Here is a 21,385-nt window from a genome sequence, read left to right on the forward strand (position 1 = left end):
TCTATGTTTTTATTGTGCTGTAACAAGTTATGGCAGTACCGTGGCAAGATACTTGCATGTAAAACCATTCCCTTCTAAAATTATTTCATTTTAATTGCCTTTAATTTCTTCGCTCAATGCGGATCAATTCCAGCAGTAAGAACAAATGAATGCCACTGAACTTTGCTCTTATTAAACCCAGTTCCCACCAATCCCAGAACCAGGTGCAAAGAGAAGAAAACTGAGTTACATGAAATGCATGTTATCAGTATTGATTTTCTCCAATAAAAAGTAATTATAGGGTACTATCTGAAAGGAAATGTTTTTGTAGTGAGGATTGTACATGTAAATTGAAACAAAATATAATTATTCTACAGTGCACCGCTAACCCCACATCAGCAGGAGTACTCTGAGAAATTCATTCCCTTTGACGTTTTTATATCTTTTCTTACATATTGCATTAACTACAGTTCATTTCCAAAATAAATTTTTAGCACTAACTGCATAAGTCCCATTTCCAAAACATTCCTGTTAGCTAATGAGGTTTGATAATGGCATTCCTGAATTATTTGGAATGCAAACAGCGGTCTTCGAAGACCCTGGCAAATAACTTGGAAATGGTTAGAAATGCCAATATGATAGTTTTACTTAACGTTAAAACACTCATTCTGCAAGAACAGTAAAAAGCAAACTTAATTGATATTTGTAATTTTAGTTGAATTAATAATGGGATGATTGTAATTGTGCAAAGCACACAGCTGGATTAGTAGGTAAATGGCTTCCCCTTCACTCCAGGCATTATGCAGCCTTTCCTTTTGGTGAGCTTCAGGCTTCCACTTTGTTGTGTAACCATGTCTCTCTTCTTTAGTGCACTGCTCCTCAACTCTTGCAAGCAGCTGCTTTCCAGTTTTACGCCTCACTGGTTCCCTCTTTAGACACTGTCGTGCCCTGTCCCCACATAATAATTATTGACTTTTGCTTCCAAAAAGCTCTTATTCAGTGTGGGACATTTTCCCACGTGAACACAGAGCATTCCGTTGTGATCCAGTTTGAAAAGTCCAGTCCACAAAATGAACTTAGAATAAACTACGAATATTTCCATCCAATTTTTAAACTATTTATTCTTTATGCTGCTTTTTCCAATATCCTTGCTCATGCATATTGAATGTGATTTTAAATGTGATTTTATTGTTTACAGTATAGAACGCCATGGTAAAGTTTACAAGTGCAGCCAATTGCTGTGTTCTGAACAAGGATTGATTTTCAGGAATTTATGCTGTGCTTATTTGTGTAGGGTATTGCGAAGATACACAAAACAGCGATAGTTAATTTGACAGTGTTCAGTAAAACTGTTCTCCAGAACATCACCAATGAAGCTGTTATCACTGAACAGATTATATTCAATATCTGTTCACATTTCTTGGCAGCTCTATGTTTTTACTTGCTTTTTGCCCATGGCCATTACATCAAGTTTAGAAATCCAAGATAACCAGGTTAATATGAATAAACTGGAAGGAAGTACAGCAACCAAGATGATTAAAAATAAGCTTCATGTCTGTGTTTGAAAATATTTGACAGTGATTTATTTTCAATAAGTGCCCTTAAGAGCCTTAAAAATGATTAGATGGATTGAATATTGTATCAAATTTTTCAAACACAATAAAGTTGTCATTCACTGGATTTTTCCACTCTAACCAGGACCACCCTCTGCACCACTGAATTTGATTTCCAACATCAATGAAACGTCTGTGATCCTGGAGTGGAGTCCTCCCCAGAACAATGGAGGCAGGCACGACGTTACCTACAATGTTATCTGTAAGAAATGCACCAATGACCTCAGCCGTTGTCATCCTTGTGGGAGTGGGATTCATTTCATCCCTCAGCAGACTGGCTTGAAGAATACCAAGGTTTCCATCACTGATCTTCAGGCTCACACCAATTACACCTTTGAAGTTTTTGCAGTAAATGGAGTAACAAATTCGAATCCCAGCCATGACCAATCTGCCTTAGTCACTGTCACAACCAACCAAGCAGGTAAGTCTGCGAAATTACTTAATTTTCATAATTGCTACAGTATTATTTGACATTTTAGCCATTTTGCATTTGAGAAGTATCGCCAGAAGTATTTTCACTGTGCCTGAGGTCACATTAGAAATGTTCAAAACTTAATGGAGTTCTTTATGAAACTTTTTGTGCTTGTTAAGGGGGAAGGCTTTTGATTCAGTACTGAGAAAACGTGCATCTCTAGTCAGGTATTCACTGAGCAACACCAGGCATTCCCTGGCCAGCTAGAGATGTACATTAATGTTCTTCATGCACTGTTCCATCAATACATGTCTGTTCCAACCTCAGAGCAATGCCAATTTGACATTGATCCAAACATCCTATAACTGGAATGAGATTACTAGTCAGAAACAATTTTGCACAGTTAAATATATTCACAGTTCACAAACTCATTCCATATAGTCCAATAACAAGTAAAGACATTTAACCCATCAATTTGAGCCACATTTAAACCCAGATCTGAAAGACAAAAGGAAATGCAATAAGTTGCCAGACTCCCAGTTCGACTGCATTTTTAAAAGTGAGTTATTTGGTATTCAGTAGAATAATCCTTGACCCATGCATTCAGTAAAGAATCTTGACCTCACAATATTATGAATCTTAATGGTGTGGCCACTGATTTGAATTATTAACCAGTAATACTGTTACAGATTCAAAAATAATAATAAATATATTCTCCTAAAGCAGGGAACATGAACATAAAGTTCTCTTTCTGCTTAAATGAGCCACACTCAAAACCCGCAATTATAGCTTAAACTATAATTTATTTTCAAGCCTCACTTGAACAAGGACCAAAACTATGAATACATCTAACTGCTTGTTTGTGAAACGCTTCAATGGTTTTCTATCCTCCATTTATAAATTCAAAGCAATGCAGTTACTTTAAATACTATCTCCAAGCATGTCCTGGGAGTACTTCGTGCTTTTCATGCAAGCTCAATAATGCAAGTATCAATTTTTTATTGATTGTATACTGTCTAGACTGCTCCAGTTACTTGATGTGGTTTACCTTGCAGAGAGTACAGCCAACAGTTATAATTTTAAACAGATTGTTTTGAAAAACAACTGTGCAGAAACAGATTGATCACTTTTAAAAAAAATAAAATCAAGATCGCATTTTTGTGGTAGGGAAATCAATTAGTCTAAAGTTGGATTTTCCTGAAAGGTTCTTTCTAAGGTGCCTAGGCATTACTTCAGTGAAACGAGCATAATTCTGCAATAGTGGCCATCTATCATTCCTGGCATTGAGGTGAAGACTGTTTTAATTGTTGGCCTCAGTATAGAGTTGAGTGAATACCAACTGATAGGATTTTGAGAGGAAAGATTTTAATCATAGCAGTGATATGCAAAACCTTGGACATCAAGTCTTCTAGAATATTGTAATGCAGATTGAATATTTAATACAAATATATTATGATTATTGCAGGAAATTAGTTTTCCATTGTTATTTGAGCAACTGGAATGTGAAAACATGATGGTGTTGACTTCTTATAGTTTTTTACCTGCTCACTATAACTATTAAAGGGGGTAACATGGTGAAATTTGAAGTATATGCAGACATGTACCAAGTAATTGATCAATCTGGACTCCAGTATATTTACCCTTGTAAGAAGACATACAAAATCCTGTCTAGTATTTCAAGGCCTCAGCAGGAAAATGGGGAATGATTTTCTTCCATTTTTACAGCACTTTGATAAATGCATTGACAGGAAACTGAACAGTCTTACGCAGAGTTTGACAGTTGCAGGAGTCCAAGGTTTTCTTGGTCAGACTGACCTAAAGCTAAATCAGGCTCCAGCATGACTTTCAACAGCTAACTTCAGAGCCAGCCAGTGATGTATCTCCAAATACAAGTAGGAAGAAATATGAACTGTCTTTATGCTGTTACATTTTTTTCAGGTCAGATTCTGGGAGATAAAAATCTGTGAGACTGCACCTTCATGCTGTGACAGAACCTAGTTTTGTATTGTATTGCTGGGGCAAAGATTCTAATCTCTTGAGATCCAAACTGAACAACTGACAGCAAACAAAGTGACTATATTTGGAAGAATAATGCAGTTGTGTAATTTTCTATGTGAAGTGCTTTTTTTCACAGATATTGAATGTTATGACAGTTCAAGTGTTGAGGCGCTGCACTGCATGGAGTAGTACTTTTGTTTTCATGGTATAATTTTGAATAAATGTTAATCTTGTATATCCTTCTGTATTATTTCCTGTAGGTTTGCCCTTCCTCTATTTTCCAAAGTATTAAAAGTTAAGGTACATTTGAAAAAGTTAATTCCATTGTCATCACCATCAAAACTGCCTAGTATCCAAATTCCAATCATCAGTGTTAACTGGTTTAAACTAATTGGATTATAGCTATTGAATGGGATTGAATGTCCCCTGAGGACCATCTCTTGTGAAGCTAAGGAAATGCAGCTCACAAATATTTGCATCCTTTAGGTGAAATCTTTATTATGGGCAGCTAGTGTGTAAATGTGGAGCTGGTTTTACTTCATGTACTGTATATCACAAATCTGGAGCATAATTGCATATAACATTGTGCAAATTAAGATTAGGTGTCCTTGAGGAAGCAATTATACAATTCTTGGACTTAACAATAGATGCAGAAACTGGCACAAAACATGGACCATCTGGCAATGTTGTGGATCTCATTTTAGCAAATTGGAAGTTGAACTTTGGTAGGGGGAGTAATTGCACTGTTAGGGATGGGGAGCAAGTTCCATGGGGTTTAGCAGAAGGAATGGCAATAACCTTTTCCTTTACTGGCTGCCTCTGAACAGGATCCCAAGCGTAAACAGAAGAGTGATCTCAGCCAATGGAAACACAGCTGACATCTGCTTTCACAGTAAATGGATGTGAAGTATTCCTGGCTCTTTACAATGTTTTGTGTAGAATCTGTGTTAAAGTTACACTGGTTGTCCCATCATGCACAGCAGTTAAAATGTTGACAGTGTGCTCGAAGTTACCTCCGATCAATCCACTGCTGCATGAATTCAAGTCATTTTCATATCACTGATGGAATCCCAAAGGATTGAACTTTCTTGTGGTGCTTCCATGTTCCTGTCAGCAATCTGGAGAATGGCCCCTTGGACAAAAACCTTATGTAATTGGACTTGAGACCTAGTTAATAATACAATTTAGCGCTTACTTAGAATGTATTTACAGCAGAGTTAGATTTTGATGGACAAGGCCATCAAGGATTCTGTTAGGGAAGGAAAAGGGTGTCTACAGGAAGGTGGATTTGAAACCACAACAGCTTTGACCTTGTTGAATGGCAGAACAGGTTCAAAAGCATGCGTAGTCCACAAATATGTTCCCATATCTAATGAAAAAATTGAAATAAATAACAATTGATGAAAAATTGCATTTTATGATATTGTGTCTCTGACATCACAGAATTATCTCTAGATGGAGTAAAACTGGAACCAGCACCTTTTCAAGCATTGTGTCATAGAATCAGGTCTACAAATTTTGAGAGAGTACAGGACATGCCTTGTTTGGTAGGAGGCCACAAGCCTGAAGAAATGTAAGAGTCACAAAAATGGTTGGAATTACCAAATAAATATTCTTTTTACCTGCAAGTGATTTTGACCACTAAAAAATGCTAAGTGTCACTCTCTCTCTTCTAGTAAAATTGTCTTACAGTCAATGTTTGATCTTTCTTCACTCCATTGCCTCATAACTACAACATTCTTTTAGATCATTATAGTTTTTAAATGTTTTGCAAAATTGATTTTGCTGTAGCACATAAGTGCAACAATTGCAATAACAGAGATAAACTGAACATTATGGTAGTTTTCAATAAGTTAATTAAAATTTATTTTGTATAGTTGAATTAGCTTTCTGATCCCTGTATTGATTTTTTTTTGACATACTATCTTCCAAATAACTGACAGGGAAATGTTAATAAATTTGTAACAGTATTGGAAATGCTTTATGGGGTAAGCTTAATTAACCTAAGGGGAAATCAGGCAGGTCTGTAAAGTAGATACAGCGAAAAGGCCATTTTCAATCCAAAAAATTATTTGTATCAATCAAACAACTTTAGATGCAATGAGAGATGTTATTTTTAACTGTAGCAATGAATACGTTTACTTTATATGCCACTTATATAATATGCTATATAAGGTGTGTAAACCTTTTCTTCAACAAACTAGGGAACAAGTTCAATTTAGTGTTTATATACACTTTATAATCCACAATTAATTATAATGATCTAATCTTGGAAATTTGCAGGATGAAGGCAGATTGCAAAATAAGACTTAGCTGCATTTAAATATGCATTGTCAAAGATTAGAATTAGATGAGACACTCCTTAGCATTTTCGCATTGACAAAGCTGTGAAACTGATACAACTACAGGGTGTTTTACTGCATGTTCACATTGCTAGTATGTTGGTAACAATGGGCATTGCACCATTTGCCAGAGGACTATCTCTCTAATAACAACAGGCACACCTTTTTATAAACTCACTTTAAACACTGGCATCAAAATTAGAGGTCAGGGAAATTACTTTGCTTTTGTTGGCCTGCATGAATCTCCACCAGCTATCATCTCTGGGAAATAGCTATAGTCAAATCAGTAATTAGACATATCCAATGCAAACATAAATGTATTTATTACATCATTGACAGAGCAACTTTGAGGGGCAGGGATGGGGTAACTTTGAAAGGAGTGGTGATGCCTGTGCAGTGTGTTTCTGTGTTTAAATCAGGTTACAATTTAGTTGAAGCAGATTCAATAGTAATTTACAACAGGGCATTGGAAAGGAAAAACTTGCAAGGCTATGAGGAAAAAACATTGGAATGCAAATGATTAGATAGCTCTTTCAAACTGTTAGCATGACTACAGTGGGCTGAATGACTGTCTTCTGTGTGTATGGTTGTATGGTTCAACAATTTGGGAGCAGAGAGGGGAGGCAAATATTATGGAGAGAGTTAACTATATACATGTAGTTACAAGACACAAGTCAGGAATGTGATGGTATTCTTTCTCCATTTTCTTGGAAGGCAATTCAACAAGAAGCTTGATCCCATTCAGGACCAAGCACTCCATAAGATTAGTGCCCCAACCACAGCCTTCAACATTTGCTTCTTTCACCACCAGTGCACAGTATGAGCAAAGTGCTCCTTCTGCAATATGCATTACAGTAATTCACCAAGGCCCTTCCAAACCTGTGGCCCCTACACCTTATAAGTGAAAGAACGGCAGTTGCAAGAACACAATCACCAGCAAGTTCGCCTCCAAGTCAGTAACCATCCCTGACTCGAAATGCCTCCCTAATGCCATATTTTTCCACTGTCAAATTCCTGGCAGGACCTTTCTGACAGGCCTGTGGGTGAATGTACCCCAGTGACTGCAGTGGTTTAAGAGTGCAACATGCCACCACCTCCTCCAGGGCAATTCATAATAGACAACAAGTGCTGGGAGAAAGTGAGGACTGCAGATGCAGGAGATCAGAGTCGAGAGTGTGGTGCTCGAAAAGCACAGCAGTTCAGGCAGCATCTGAGGAGCAGGAGAATTGACGTTTAGGGCAAGAGTCCTTCATCAGGAACCTAGCCAGTGATGCCCATGCCTCATGAATAAATGAATAAAAATTCTAAAGTTAACAGCGTTCAAACAAAGGTTTATTAGAAATAAAGTTGGACATGGGTGAAGATGCAAAGCATGTGGAATTGCTGTTTAACTTGTTCTACATTCCCACCATTATTCAGTTGCATTGACTTCAGTCTGACTCAATTGGATAGGCCATGTCATAGTCCTTAGTCGATTCCATTGTTCTTGATTAATGCCCATTGAAGAATATGGACTTTCTGTTCATATTGCTAAAACAAAATCCAGCTTTGTGGTCACAGGACTCTACAAAAATATAAGTAGTACTGTTAAGGCTCTAGAAGATTTGTCCATACGGTAAATAAATTGTGCAAATTCTGCTCAAGAGACTCTTCATCTTGATGAATAGAATGAGGGATAGGTTACACATCACCATTTCTAATTCCCAGCTTGGTAAATTAGGTAGAGTCAAGGAAGAACAAGAGTCTCCTTACAGTTAGTGAGGAAAACAAAAGGAGCAGTGGTGAGAACCAAAATCTCTTCTGTAAATGGAATAAGACTTATGAACAGCAGATGCAATGCTTTAGTGGTATTATCACTAGACTATTAATCCAGACACTCAGAAATTGTTTTGGAGAACAGAGGCTCAAATCCTGTCATTGCAGATGAATCTGGAATTAAGACTTTAATGATGACAGTGAAATCATTGTTAATTGTGGGGAAAACCCTATGTGGTTCACCAATATACTTTAGGGAAGGAAACTGCCATCCTTATCTTATTTGACCTAAATGTGACTCCAGACACACACCAAAGTATTGATTCCTCTGGGCAATTAAAGATGGGCAGTAAAAGATGGCCTGGCCAGAAACAAACACTTCTAAGAGTGAATTTTTAAAAATAGCTTCTGACTGCAGTGGCAGAGGTTGGGATTTTAAAAAAAGAATTCGGACGAAGTTTTAAATTTTTAAAAAACTCAGAAATTTTATGATATGCTGTACTTGCAAATACATATGACAAATTTACACTTTAGGCTACTAAACCAGATGTGAAATCTATAATTCATGTTGGGATGCAGGTGTTAGGTACTAAACTCCCACAAGAATCTTGCACCAAAGCTTAATTTTTCAGTGGGAATCTAGGTTGTGATTATTACAAGACAAAATGAGTCTGAGGACCATCAAGGCTGATTGCAATCCTGCCCTTATTCACTGCCCACATAAGAGGTCTTTCTAGCATATGCCACTGGATTGGTATCACAGCAGAAATTCTACAGCAAGTTCTACCCTTTAAAAAAAATGAGGAGAAACGCTGAAGGCAACTGTAATCATCCTTACCACTGATCCAGCAAAGGTCTCAAATTTAGTTCAAACCTGATCTATTACACAGCAGGATTACATCACGTATTATCACATTTACTCATTGTAGAATTGAGGTACATCTCACACTGGTTTTTAAATACAAATTGGAATTGTGTTCAAACATAACAAACCCCACTAATAGTTATTGCTAGTGAATGGTGAGCGTCGTCAATGGTTAAAGCTAAAGTCAGTCACCAGAAGATTTGCACTATCCCCACCCTAACTCCTAACCCACTCCTATTTTAGACCATGCCTTCAGCTAAGTGGTCCCCATATTGTGTAATTCTATTCCTGAAGCCCTAGATTTCTACATTTAGAACCTCTTTCATATATTAAAAAGACCCTTTAAAACCTGTCACTGACCAAAGTCTCAGTCCATTTGCTTGACCCTTAATTTTGTTCATTGTGAAGATTGTCTGAAAGGTTTTATACACTAGTGACATGGCACACATGCAAGAAGCTGTTGCTCTGTCAGCAAGAAGTCAGGCTGGGAAATCAGTCAACTTTAAACTAGGAAATATTTTAAACAAAATCACTTCCAAATTCCCTTTTGGTTATTGGCAATGAACATTGCTTGGAGAATCAGAACATCTCTGAAACAAATTCTTCTTAGCACATGCTGAAAGTAATTAATAATCTTTTGAGTTCACCAACACTTCTTCCTGTGAACAGATCAAGTCAGGCTAGGGCCAGACAATTAGCTCACAGTCAAATTTATCTCACCATACTTTCGTTCCAAATATCTTTGATTTCTTGGTGCATAATGGAAATTTTATTGCCTATAAAAGGCTCTGTGTCATTTGACTGCAAACAGAACAGATGGTGAGATAGTTTCAGGCAAAGAGTAATCACATTTCTCAAAGTATATAGGGCATCATTAAAGAGGGGGGTTACAGAGTTACAAGCTCAATTTCTTTTTTTTTCATCATGCAAAAATGTTTTTGTGTCCAAGTGTAACTATTGTACAACATTTGGTTATATTGCAGAGGGTTCCTCACACCATAATAAGTAAGGGCACACAGGGGGACTGAATTGCAAACTTTAACATCTTACCCATGTATACTAAATTATAATTTATTCTTTCATAAATAATATTTACACTGAATATAGAATTATATTAAATTCTCATACTTTCACCTTTCTTTAATCATAGCTCAATTTTCACAAAAAAATACATTTCTGTAGTAATTTCCGAACAGTTTTTTTAAAGGCAGTAAACAATCTATGCTAAGCAAACACAGGGAAGAATAAAAGCTGACACATTTGTGTACTAAGTGCACTTCTTGGTGTTCTTAAGAACAAGACATGACTGGTTGGTTCATTTTGTGTGGACTCTTTTGCATTGGGCATTTGTTAGGGAAATAGTATTAGCAAACTGCCAAAACAGGGTTTTAGCTCTTTTTTTTGCTTCATTGGCTCTATTGGCTCTATTCCAAAACAGATCTGGCCTTGAATTAGTATTCCTCAGGGAGACATTCCTGATTTTACGATTACTATCCTACATTGGCCAAGTAATTATACCTGATGTAGATAGTGTAGATACCTGATGAATAGCTGCTTTGCTCATTTCCTGAGACTGAGTGACAGTAAAGACATTTGCTCTCTGCTCTTGTGGCAATAAAGACATGTTTCCCAGATCCTATGAAAGGTTTAAGGCAAATGTGAAATCAATGATAATCTCTGTATTCTAATAAATCTGTCATTTTAGATTTTTTTTGTGAACCACAGCTTAAGTTCTTAGAAACGGTTATTTTGTCTAAAGATTACAGATTATTCATACCAACAGAGTGCTGAAATGGGTACTGGTGCTTTGTTGATAAAAGTTTAACCAGAATTGTTTGGACTCCCTGTGGATCACAGTTATTAGCATACCCAATCCATTTAAAGTACAAAACGAAAAGCTGTCCTGTTTGGATTGGCATACACATTTGAGGTGTGCATGCTGAAACCCAGGTAACAATTCGCTTTTAAAGGTTAACCTGGTTTACTTGTTTTCACAAGCAGTATTTCTGACCCGACGTGTCCTTTAGCAACCACTTGACCCTGCATACAACAAATAGGAAAACAGGTTAACCAAACAGCCATTAAGGCATTCCACACTTAAAAGATTAAGGAGTTTTAGCCTAATCAGTCCCCATCTGCAGATTTTGGGATGTTTACCTCAAAAAGAGCAAGAAAAAAGTTCGAGCTAACTCAAAGCCCCCATCCCATTTCCTGATGCAGTACTACAACAACAATATGTATTTCTATAATGGTTTAAATGTAGCAAAAACATCCTAAGGCATTTAGTTTCAGATGTCACAGAGTTATTATTATTCTTAATTTGTGAATTAGAACCAGGCCCAGGCTTTCCTTTTTACATGATTGAATTGGTAGTTGAAATGAACACTCGTTTTGGAAACAATTGAATTTATTTTATATCTTTAACATTATTTAGAATAATACTCCAAGTCTGGATATTTGGTCGTTCTTTCTAGAAATATAAAGTTGGATTTTTACAGCCCTCTGCTGGGCATGTTGTTTCTGCAGAATCTATGATTGATGGATCGACCAATACCTTTCTGCCCACTCCTGACACAGTTATTATAATAAAGTGGGTGGCCAGAGTCAGTATTTCAACCTCTATTTAAAAAAAAACATAATGGACAGCTGAGCTTGATAACAAGCCAATTGATCTGGCTTTGAGGTGTGCCCTGCCATTAGCGCAGTTCGTGTGGACATGGGCAGATGAGCAAGAGTGGCAAAGCTACTGTTTTTATACAACTTTGTTAAAAAGGTGGGAATGAAAGCGAACACATTGTTCAGGGTGTTCCCTGTGGTTTTTGGTGGCACTCCATATTGTACCTCCCCACCTGGATTCCAAAACCTAGACCCTCCCTAATCCCTCCCCCATCCAAAATACCCTGACCCACCTCTGTCTAGTAGCCATGTCTTTGTCATCCCAGTAATTTCCTGCTATCACAGCAGTGCTACCTGCTGAGTTCTAGGAGAACAAGAGACGGCAGAGCCAGGTGGCAGGACTTACTCCTGATCAGTAAAAGTCCCGCTGGCTGTTTACTAAGACCACTGGTTGCATGCTATCACTGCAAGATTAATTTTTTTAAAAAGTGACCTGGTTCAAGTCAGCTAGTTCACAGTCAACTTTTCTCCATTGTAAGTCTCAACTCGTATTCAGAATACGATTACTATCGTGTTTAAATTCATTAAGGTGTTCAAAACTTCATTTTTTTCCCCTGATTTGAAGCATTTTAGCAAATACAAAGAATGCTCCAGCAATTTAATAGTTACATGTCGTTTTTAGGAATATTGGACTCTGCTGATTTCCTTTTTTTGAAAAAAAAATCGACACTGTTCTTCTCCAAAGCCTCAGTTGATAAATAATTTGTCAGCCTTGGCTGAATAATAATAGAATAAATGTTTCCCACATCTACTTTACAGACTGACACAATCTTAAACTGACAGATTAAGATTCATATTTCAGTGGCTCTTTAATGCTGATGTGTTGGGTCCTTTAGCAGTGTATGAAGAGCAGAATCTATGATTGAAGGATCGACCATTACCTTTCTGCCCACTCCTGACACAGTTATTATAATAAAGTGGGTGGCCAGAGTCAGTATTTCAACCTCTATTTAAAAAAAACATAATGGACAGCTGAGCTTGATAACAAGCCAATTGATCTGGCTTTGAGGTGTGCCCTGCCATTAGCGCAGTTCGTGTGGACATGGGCAGATGAGCAAGAGTGGCAAAGCTACTGTTTTTAAACAACTTTGTTAAACAGGTGGGAATGGAAGCAAACACATTGTTCAGGGTGTTCCCTGTGGTCTTTGGTGGCACTGCATATTGTACCTCCCCACCTGGATTCCAAAACCTAGACCCTCCCTAATCCCTCCCCCATCCAAAAAACCCTGACCCACCTCTCTCTAGTAGCCATGTCTTTGTCATCCCAGTAATTTCCTGCTATCACAGCAGTGCCACCTGCTGAGTTCTAGGAGAACAAGAGACGGCAGAGCCAGGTGGCAGGACTTACTCCTGATCAGTAAAAGTCCCGCTGGCTGTTTACTAAGACCACTGGTTGCATGCTATCACTGCAAGATTAATTTTTTTTTAAAAGTGACCTGGTTCAAGTCAGCTAGTTCACAGTCAACTTTTCTCCATTGTAAGTCTCAACACGTATTCAGAATACGATTACTATCGTGTTTAAATTCATTAAGGTGTTCAAAACTTCATTTTTTCCCCCTGATTTGAAGCATTTTAGCAAATACAAAGAATGCTCCAACAATTTAATAGTTACATGTCGTTTTTAGGAATATTGGACTCTGCTGATTTCCTTTTTTTGAAAAAAAAATCGACACTGTTCTTCTCCAAAGCCTCAGTTGATAAATAATTTGTCAGCCTTGGCTGAATAATAATAGAATAAATGTTTCCCACATCTACTTTACAGACTGACACAATCTTAAACTGACAGATTAAGATTCATATTTCAGTGGCTCTTTAATCTGATGTGTTGGGTCCTTTAGCAGTGTATGAAGAACAATGCATTTACCATCAGCTAACCTCACTGAATAAAAGAAAGTACCTTTCAGTTATGACATGCAAAAGCTAAGGTTTTCATAAATAAAGATTTATTTGCTGGGCAATTTAATAGTCATCAAATTAAGTAAGAATGGGGTGGCACAGTGGCTCAGTGGTTAGCACTGCTCCCTCACAGCAGCATGAATCCAGGTTCAATACCATCTTCAGGTGACTGACTGTGCGGAGTTTGCACGTTCTCCCTGTGTCTGCATGGTTTCCACCAGGTGCTCCGGTTTCCTCCCAAAGATGTCTAAGTTTGGTGGTTTGGCCATGCTAAATTATCCACAGTGTCCAGGGATATGTAGACTCTGTGACTGACCATGGGAAATGGAGGATTACAGGAATAAGGTAGAGGGGTGGGTCTGGGTGGGATGCTCTTCAGGCGGTCCGTATGGACTTGATGGGCCGAATGGCCTACTTCTGCACTGTAGGGATGCTGTGATAAAAGCAGCAGCATAATCTGGAGTGGTTCTAATAATATTTAGAGATAGCCTTAGGTTTATCTTTGTACTTTAAGTCATCAAAGCACTTCAATCTGTCACTTTTGGAGCTCACCCCACCCCACCCCTGTTGTAAGTTGACAATATGTAACGTACAAAGAATCACAGGAATTAACATAAGATACAGAAGAATTACTAGGGAACACCAGTTAAGCAACATGAAAATTGCTAAAACCAGCTGTTTCTAGCCTTGTGATGTTCAATCACAGTAAAATCCCAAATTGTTGTACACTTTCCAATGTCCCAAGAGGTTCTCAAATTCATTTTTGCTGATCTGTTTTGACGTGATTGATTTGAAAACACAAATGGCAGTGCTTAATTGTTAAAGATAGCCATAACACATTAGAAGTACAGATGACATATTTCGACCAAATCTATTTACTGGAACAGAACAGTGGTTCCAGCAAAATGATCGATGGGTTGTATTTCTTGACTGAAAGGTGCAGTAATAGATTAACTCCTTACTGCTTGGTTTATAGTCAGTTCAGTTCAATAAATTGCAATTATATTTAGAAATTGAAACATTTCATGAATTTGTGATCTGATTTTAAGCAACATTTTTTCCGACCTTGCTGTTTGATTTTATTTTGTTCAGTTAACATTTTAAAAAATGCTTACACGGTTAAATAATGAGAGACAGCCCAACACATATTGAAAATGCAGCAGTTCTTTAAAAACGTGTCACCTACAAATTGCTTTCCAGCAGAATGCTTTGTTTTGATATTTAGTTGAGTCGAGGCTGACTCTGAAGGAAATACATGTTTCTCTTGGCAGGCCATAAGTCTTCATTACCCGATTTTAAGAAAATATATTACATTTAATGGAGAGAATTGGCAGAAACAAATCAACAGCACTTTGCTTGGTAGAAGTACATTTTAATACTGGAATGCAAAAGCCACTTGAAGATTAATGTCTGAAATTGAAAATAATGTCATTTCTGTTTAGCAAATGAACTGCTGCTGTGCATAATATAAACTGAATGCTTTCCAGCTCATCATTACAGTAAAGTTAACTTGAGCTCCAATTCTGTTTCCAACTAAATGAAATAAAACTGTTTTTGCAAAGTTCCAACCTAAATAATGTTGGTTCTGAAAACTATGTCTCATGGTGCATAACCCATAGTTTCAATTAAAGTGTCATTGAAGTGAATAACCTAAGCTATATTTGAAGTGAAGTGTTATCTGCTGTTTAAATCCACTGTTAGAGACGAAAAAAAACTGCAGATGCTGGAATCAAAAGTAGACCAGCAGGAGGCTGGAGGAACACAGCAAGCCAGGCAGCATCAGGAGTTGAAGAAGTCGAAGTTTCAGATATAAAGAAAGATTATTCCTGAAGAAGGGTTGTACCTGAAACGTCGAGTTCTCCATCTCCTGATGCTGGCTGGCTTGCTTGCTTGCTATGTTCCTCCTGCTTGTCTATTTTAAATCCACTGAACTATAAGGTGAGTCTGCTTGAAATAACACAAGCCTGTGTAGCTTTACCTGTCCTAAGACTCATCAATTTAGATCAAAAAAAAGTTTGATGCTGGAAATAATGCCCCAAAGTTCAGGGCCTATCCGCTTCTTTCTGCCATATCATGAGTAGGTTTTGCTGGGATTCAACGTCCAGAACCATTCAGTTGACCATTTGTGAGATCTCCCATGTTCCCATAAAGGCAGTCTGGTTGCCAGCTGTCCACTGTTGCCAGTGGTTTTACCATGGCAAAAGAAACTATCTTTAACCATAAAAACGAAAACAAACAGTAATCTAAGTGTGTTCCAGAATTTAAAAATGAATTATTATACATTTGGCTTTATTCGTTTACAAGCAACAAGGATCCAACTTTTGCAACTATTTCTATCTTATTTTGGTTTATTTAATGGATTACCAAAAGAATTGTGGATGCTGTAATTCAGAAACAAAAACAGAAACCTCTGGAAAAGCTCAGTGGGTCTGTCAGCTTCTGGTTAAGAGAAGTCAGGGTTAATGTTTTGGTTCCGGTCCAGTTCTGAGGAAGGGTCACCAGACCCGAAATGTTAACTCTGGTTACTCTTCCCATATACTGCCGGACCTGCTGAGCTTTTCCAGCAACTTTTGCTTTTATGGTTTTAATGGATCTGTTGTTTTATTTCTATACTTTGGTTTCTTAGGTAACTTCAACTGCTTCTGATTCTTGGATACCTTGAAAATTGCATAATAGAACTTGCCACATAGAACAAAGCTGTTCTTCAGTACTGGAAGTGCTTGGGTTCAGGTCAGGAGGACAGCAATAAAACTACTGAGGCGTGTAGAATAGCAGATCATTGAGGAATTGAATCTAGTCAAAGAGTTTGTTCACATCTGGACAGAGTGGAAGAGCATTGGACACAACAAAGTGAAAATTCCAAGGCTGTGCTACATTTTGTTGAAATGAAACACTGGAATGGTATGTTCCAGCCAGCAGCTAATCATCGCATACCATCACCCAAGATTTTACTTCAGACCATCTCAGGGCAGATTTCTTGCAAGACATGGGGAGTACAACACAAGCAGTGGCAGCGGTTATTGGTGGGGATGGAGGTGGGGGTGCATATTCGCTATAAGCAGTTGCAAACACAGATTTCAGTGCCTCATCTTTTTACATTTGATTTCTTCTGGGTCAATTTTTTTCCCCCATCCCCTCTCCAGGCGTTGACTTTTGACTGAAGGGTGAGATTTTGGGTACTATACTTTAAGTGGCTATTTTTCGGCAGTAAAATTCAAACATGAAGTTGTCACAGACAGGCCATACCAGTTCCAGCATATATCATGTACTAATAAACAAGATTTGGGAACGGAAATTGATTTTCCTTTCTCTAAAGCAGGATATTTCTGTTGTTGTTATAGATGAGATAAATGTTTGCTTGATAGCTCTCTACCAAAGTACGTGGAGATAGTTCTCAACTTGAAAATTTATAAGTACATTGGTAATGATGGTACTCCCAGCTTAGAAAATATTGTGTCTGAAACATGACAAAAGTTACAGATTTCTATTACTATTTGTAGTGTGAATCCTGTTGATTAACTTAACATTTGCTTAGTTAGGCTACTTTTTTCTCACCACCCGTGCTTTTGATAAGATTGTGTCAAGAATATTTGGTTTAGGAAGCTCTGACAATTGCTCTCTGTTTACTTCAGTCTGGAAGTAGATGAACTTTGGTCAACTCGGAGAAATTGAATTCAATGCCAGCATGCTTTTGATGAAAAAAACTGAGGCTCTTAGACTAATGTTGGTCAATCTCTGTTCATCAATACGTCTAGTGATTCTGACAAGTAACAGCAAAGGCTAAACCTCTTCTGACCAGGAGAAATCAATTTGCAATCAATGAAAATTCATTTACATGAGCTTCAGAAAGCCATGTTGATGAATTAACCTGTGAATGGCATTCTTGTATGGATCATATTCTTTAAAGTAGGGATCTTGGCACATAGTGGTAGTGGCCCTACCTCTGGACCAGGATGTCCAGGCTTAAATTCCACTGATCCTGAGGGTGTGTCATAATATTGCCTGATCAAGTTGATTAAAAATAATAACATTCTTAAAAGCACAGCATGTCAATTCCTTCTTTAATGCAGCACTAGCATTCTGTTCCCTTATTAATTCCTGATATCAACATCTTTAGGTATGTACAAAGATTCACAAATCACAAAACATTTCAGGAAACGACATTGTGATGTGGAGTTTACAAGTTAATCTTTTCATTAACAAGCCTGTCTGGAAACCTGCCCATACAATAAAATAAGTTTTATACACATTTGTTGTAATGAAATTATTTACTTTTAAAAATTAAATTCCTCCACAATGATTAGAGTGTATAAAGGATTAGTTGTATCAAGGGTGTTTTTCTTTATAAGTTGGTTAACTGGCGCATTTATTCCACACAGCTCCATCTTCAGTTGGTCTAATACAAGCAAAGGAAATAACAAGACATGGGGTTACATTGGTTTGGCCAGAACCTGAGCGGCCAAATGGTGTAATTCTAGAATACGAGATCAAGTACTATGAAAAGGTCAGTGGCGATCAACACATGAAAGGATTTGGAGGTGCTGGTGTTGGACTGGGGTGTACAAAGTTAAAAATTACAGAACAGCAGGGCTTCCGAATAAACCTGTTGGCCTGTAACCTGGTATTGTGTGATTTTAAACATATGAAACTGTCTACATTATAGAGAAACGTCAAATAATACAGGGCAGAAGGGGGCTTCTTGGCCCATCAAAGCTCTTTTGTACTTGCACATCTAAGATCTCCGGCCCTTCTAAATGTTTTTTTTTCCCATTCAAAGTTCTTGTTAACATCAAGGGAGAGTTAAACTTAATAACAAATGTAGCATCTAACAATACATTGCTGTTTAATAAAGTCACCTCTACCATTTGTGGTTCCATTATAAACTGCAGGTTGTGTCAGTAAATTTCCAACTGGTATTTACAGTTTAATAGCTCTTCACTTGAAAAACTCCAGTTATAATGTAGATTTCTTACAGCTGCCTTTTCTGCATTGTCCATTCTATACATCTTGTAAAATCAGTCTTTACAGAGGCCGTGTCTTCTATTTGGCTTTGTCTTTATGAATGGAGCACTAACAAGCACACTGAGCAGTAAACACAGGACATCCCCTTTCTTCTCTGATGTGCGCATATCCTGAAGGCAAAACTAGAGTCTTTTATTCTCGATGTGAGTACCAGCTCATTGTTTTAACTGTTTCCCTTCTAACACAGTGATTTATATTTTTATACAGGATCAGAATGAACGCAGTTACAGAATTGTTAAAACTTTCTCAAGGAACACAGAAATCAAGGGTCTGAACCCCTTAACAGCCTACATGTTTCATGTTCGTGCACGAACTGCTGCAGGATATGGTGATTTCAGTGCCCCATTTCAGTTTATAACAAACTCAGGTATTAAACAGAAATCATTTCTGTCAGTTTCATTGATATTCTTCAGCGATTTTCAAATTTAGATTTAAACATATTTGTTGAATCAAGTAGAGTATAGATGTGTGGACAGCATCCATTCAACCCTTGCTTAAAAACCTGATTACCATATGTAACCCCAGGCAATGAATGGCCAGCTGGTTATTCAGCTATGCAAGCATCACAGCTGAAGCTAAACCTGCCAGCAGCAGACTTGGACTTTCTGGCAGGGATTTGTGAATAGTTAATGGTAGCCGAACTATTGCTGATTTGTTCTCATCTCTTTAACTGACGGAGTTCAAGACTGACCTTAACATTCTACCCTTGCTCTGGATGAGATCAGTTTTGCTTAATACAATAGGTCAGATTTAACCTGTAACAGATGAGGACATTCATTTCTCAACAGGAGGACCTAACATAATAATGTTTAGTTCAGTTCAATTTCTAACATCAGGGCACCTGTATAGATTAAAAGGAAGTGTCTCCATAATTAATGTTTTACTTTGTGTGCCCTATGATGAGATCTGTCTATTAAGAAACTCCTGTACCTTTCTCTGTTTGTTCCCAGCTCCATCAGCTATCATTGGGGATGGTGCCAGCCCGACTGTGTTGCTTGTGTCTGTGGCTGGCAGTGCAGTTCTACTGGTGATTCTGATCTCAGCCTTCATTATAAGCAGGAGGTAAGACATTATTCTTTACAAGTACGGAGCAAAAGATCTACTGCAGCTGGAAATTCAGATCTACCATAGAATTGAAGGTGTACACCTTCCCATTCATTATGCAAAAGCCCTTTCCCTCCCTCTCAAGCAGCAGAGAAAATATACATTCCCATGGGCCTTGTGAACTGAGCCTGGATTCAGTGGCTTTGCTTCTTGCTCAGTTTCTCAAAGAAGATGGCTCTAAGTGGTATTATAAATGAGGGAGAGCTCTGGGAGGCCATTATATCACCACTGCTCCTGAATTAGAATTCAAAGCAAAAGTATCTTTAATCAATACTGAAAAACATACTTATTGGCACAATTGCTCAAAAGTTGCCTGAGATGCCACCTCACAATTTAAAGGATGTTCGAATTTCTGGACATTTTCAAAGCTTAAAAGTAAACATTTAAAAGTCCAGTAATACAGTACCAATCAAAATAAACCATGGAGGGAGGTGAATAGAAAAACATGACAAGATCAGGTATGTTTGAGATCATCTTGACTCACGTCAAAAATAACCTCAGAGCATGAAAACTACATGGCACCAATGGGAACAGCTGTAAAATATCTAGGGTGTTTCCACATGGGGTGCTCATTGCCTGGTCTCTGTTAGAAAGCTGATCTGAACCAGAAAAGCTTAAAGATACTAAATTGGAAGCAACCATTTGCCATAGAATTACAATCCAGTGATCTTTCTTGAAAGATATTACTGCATAAATTTGGGGAATTTGTCTGTGTGTGCCCATTGTCTCCCTTTCACTTCAGTTATGACCAGTTTTTCATGTATGAGTGTCATAGAGTCACAGAGATGTACAGTATGGAAACAGACCCTTCAGTCCAACATGTCCACGCTGACCAGATATCCCAAACCAATCTAGTCCCACCTGCCACCACCCAGCCCATATCCCTCCAAACCTTTCCTATTCATATACCCATCCAAATGCCTCTTAAATGTTGCAACTCTACCAGCCTCCACCACTTCCTCTGGCAGCTCATTCCATACACGTACCACCCTCTGTGTGAAAACGTTGCCCCTTAGATCTCTTTTATATCTTTCCCCTCTCACCCTAAACCTATGCCCTCTAGTTCTGGACTCCCAGACCCCAGGGAAAAGACTTTGCCTATTTACCCTATCCATGCTCCTCCATTTTGAAAACCTCTATAAGGTCACCCCTCAGCCCCCAGTGCTCCAGGGAAAACAGCCCCAGCCTGTTCAGCCTCTCCCTATCGCTCAAATCCTCCAGCCCTGGCAACATCTTTGTAAATCGTTTTTGAACCCTTTCAAGTTTCACAACATCTTTCCGATAGGAGGGAGACCAGAATTGCACGCAATATTCCAATGTCCCAAACAATGTCCTGTACAGCCGCAACATGACCTCCCAACTCCTGTACTCAATACTCTGACCAATAAAGGAAAGCATACCAAACGCCTTCTTAACTCTCCTATCTACCTGCGACTCCACTTTCAAGGAGCTATGAACCTGCACTCCAAGGTCTCTTTGTTCAGTAACACTCCCTAGGACCTTACCATTAAGTGTATAAGTCTTGCTAAGATTTGCTTTCCCAAAATGCAGCACCTCGCATTTATCTGAATTGAACTCCATCTGCCACATCTCAGCCCATTGGCCCATCTGGTCCAGATCCTGTTGTAATCTGAGGTAACCCTCTTCGCTGTCCACTACACCTCCAATTTCAGTGTCAACTGCAAACTTAAACTGTCTTTAAACTCCCACATCTGACAAGAAA

At 38.1% G+C, this 21,385-nt stretch overlaps 1 protein-coding gene across 2 annotated transcripts in view; it reads left to right on the forward strand.

Annotated features, from left to right (window-relative positions):
* LOC140479021 (ephrin type-A receptor 4) overlaps positions 1-21,385 on the forward strand; it is a 100,068-nt gene that overhangs the window by 53,182 nt on the left and 25,501 nt on the right. For both annotated transcript variants that reach the window (XM_072572791.1, XM_072572792.1), the window contains 4 exons: positions 1,678-2,013; positions 17,916-18,040; positions 18,766-18,925; positions 19,509-19,620. In XM_072572791.1, coding sequence (XP_072428892.1) covers positions 1,678-2,013; positions 17,916-18,040; positions 18,766-18,925; positions 19,509-19,620 — 733 coding nt within the window. The remainder of the gene's footprint in view (positions 1-1,677; positions 2,014-17,915; positions 18,041-18,765; positions 18,926-19,508; positions 19,621-21,385) is intronic.

This window comes from Chiloscyllium punctatum, chromosome 6 (genome assembly GCF_047496795.1).
Source record: "Chiloscyllium punctatum isolate Juve2018m chromosome 6, sChiPun1.3, whole genome shotgun sequence".
Taxonomy (NCBI): Eukaryota; Metazoa; Chordata; class Chondrichthyes; order Orectolobiformes; family Hemiscylliidae; genus Chiloscyllium; species Chiloscyllium punctatum.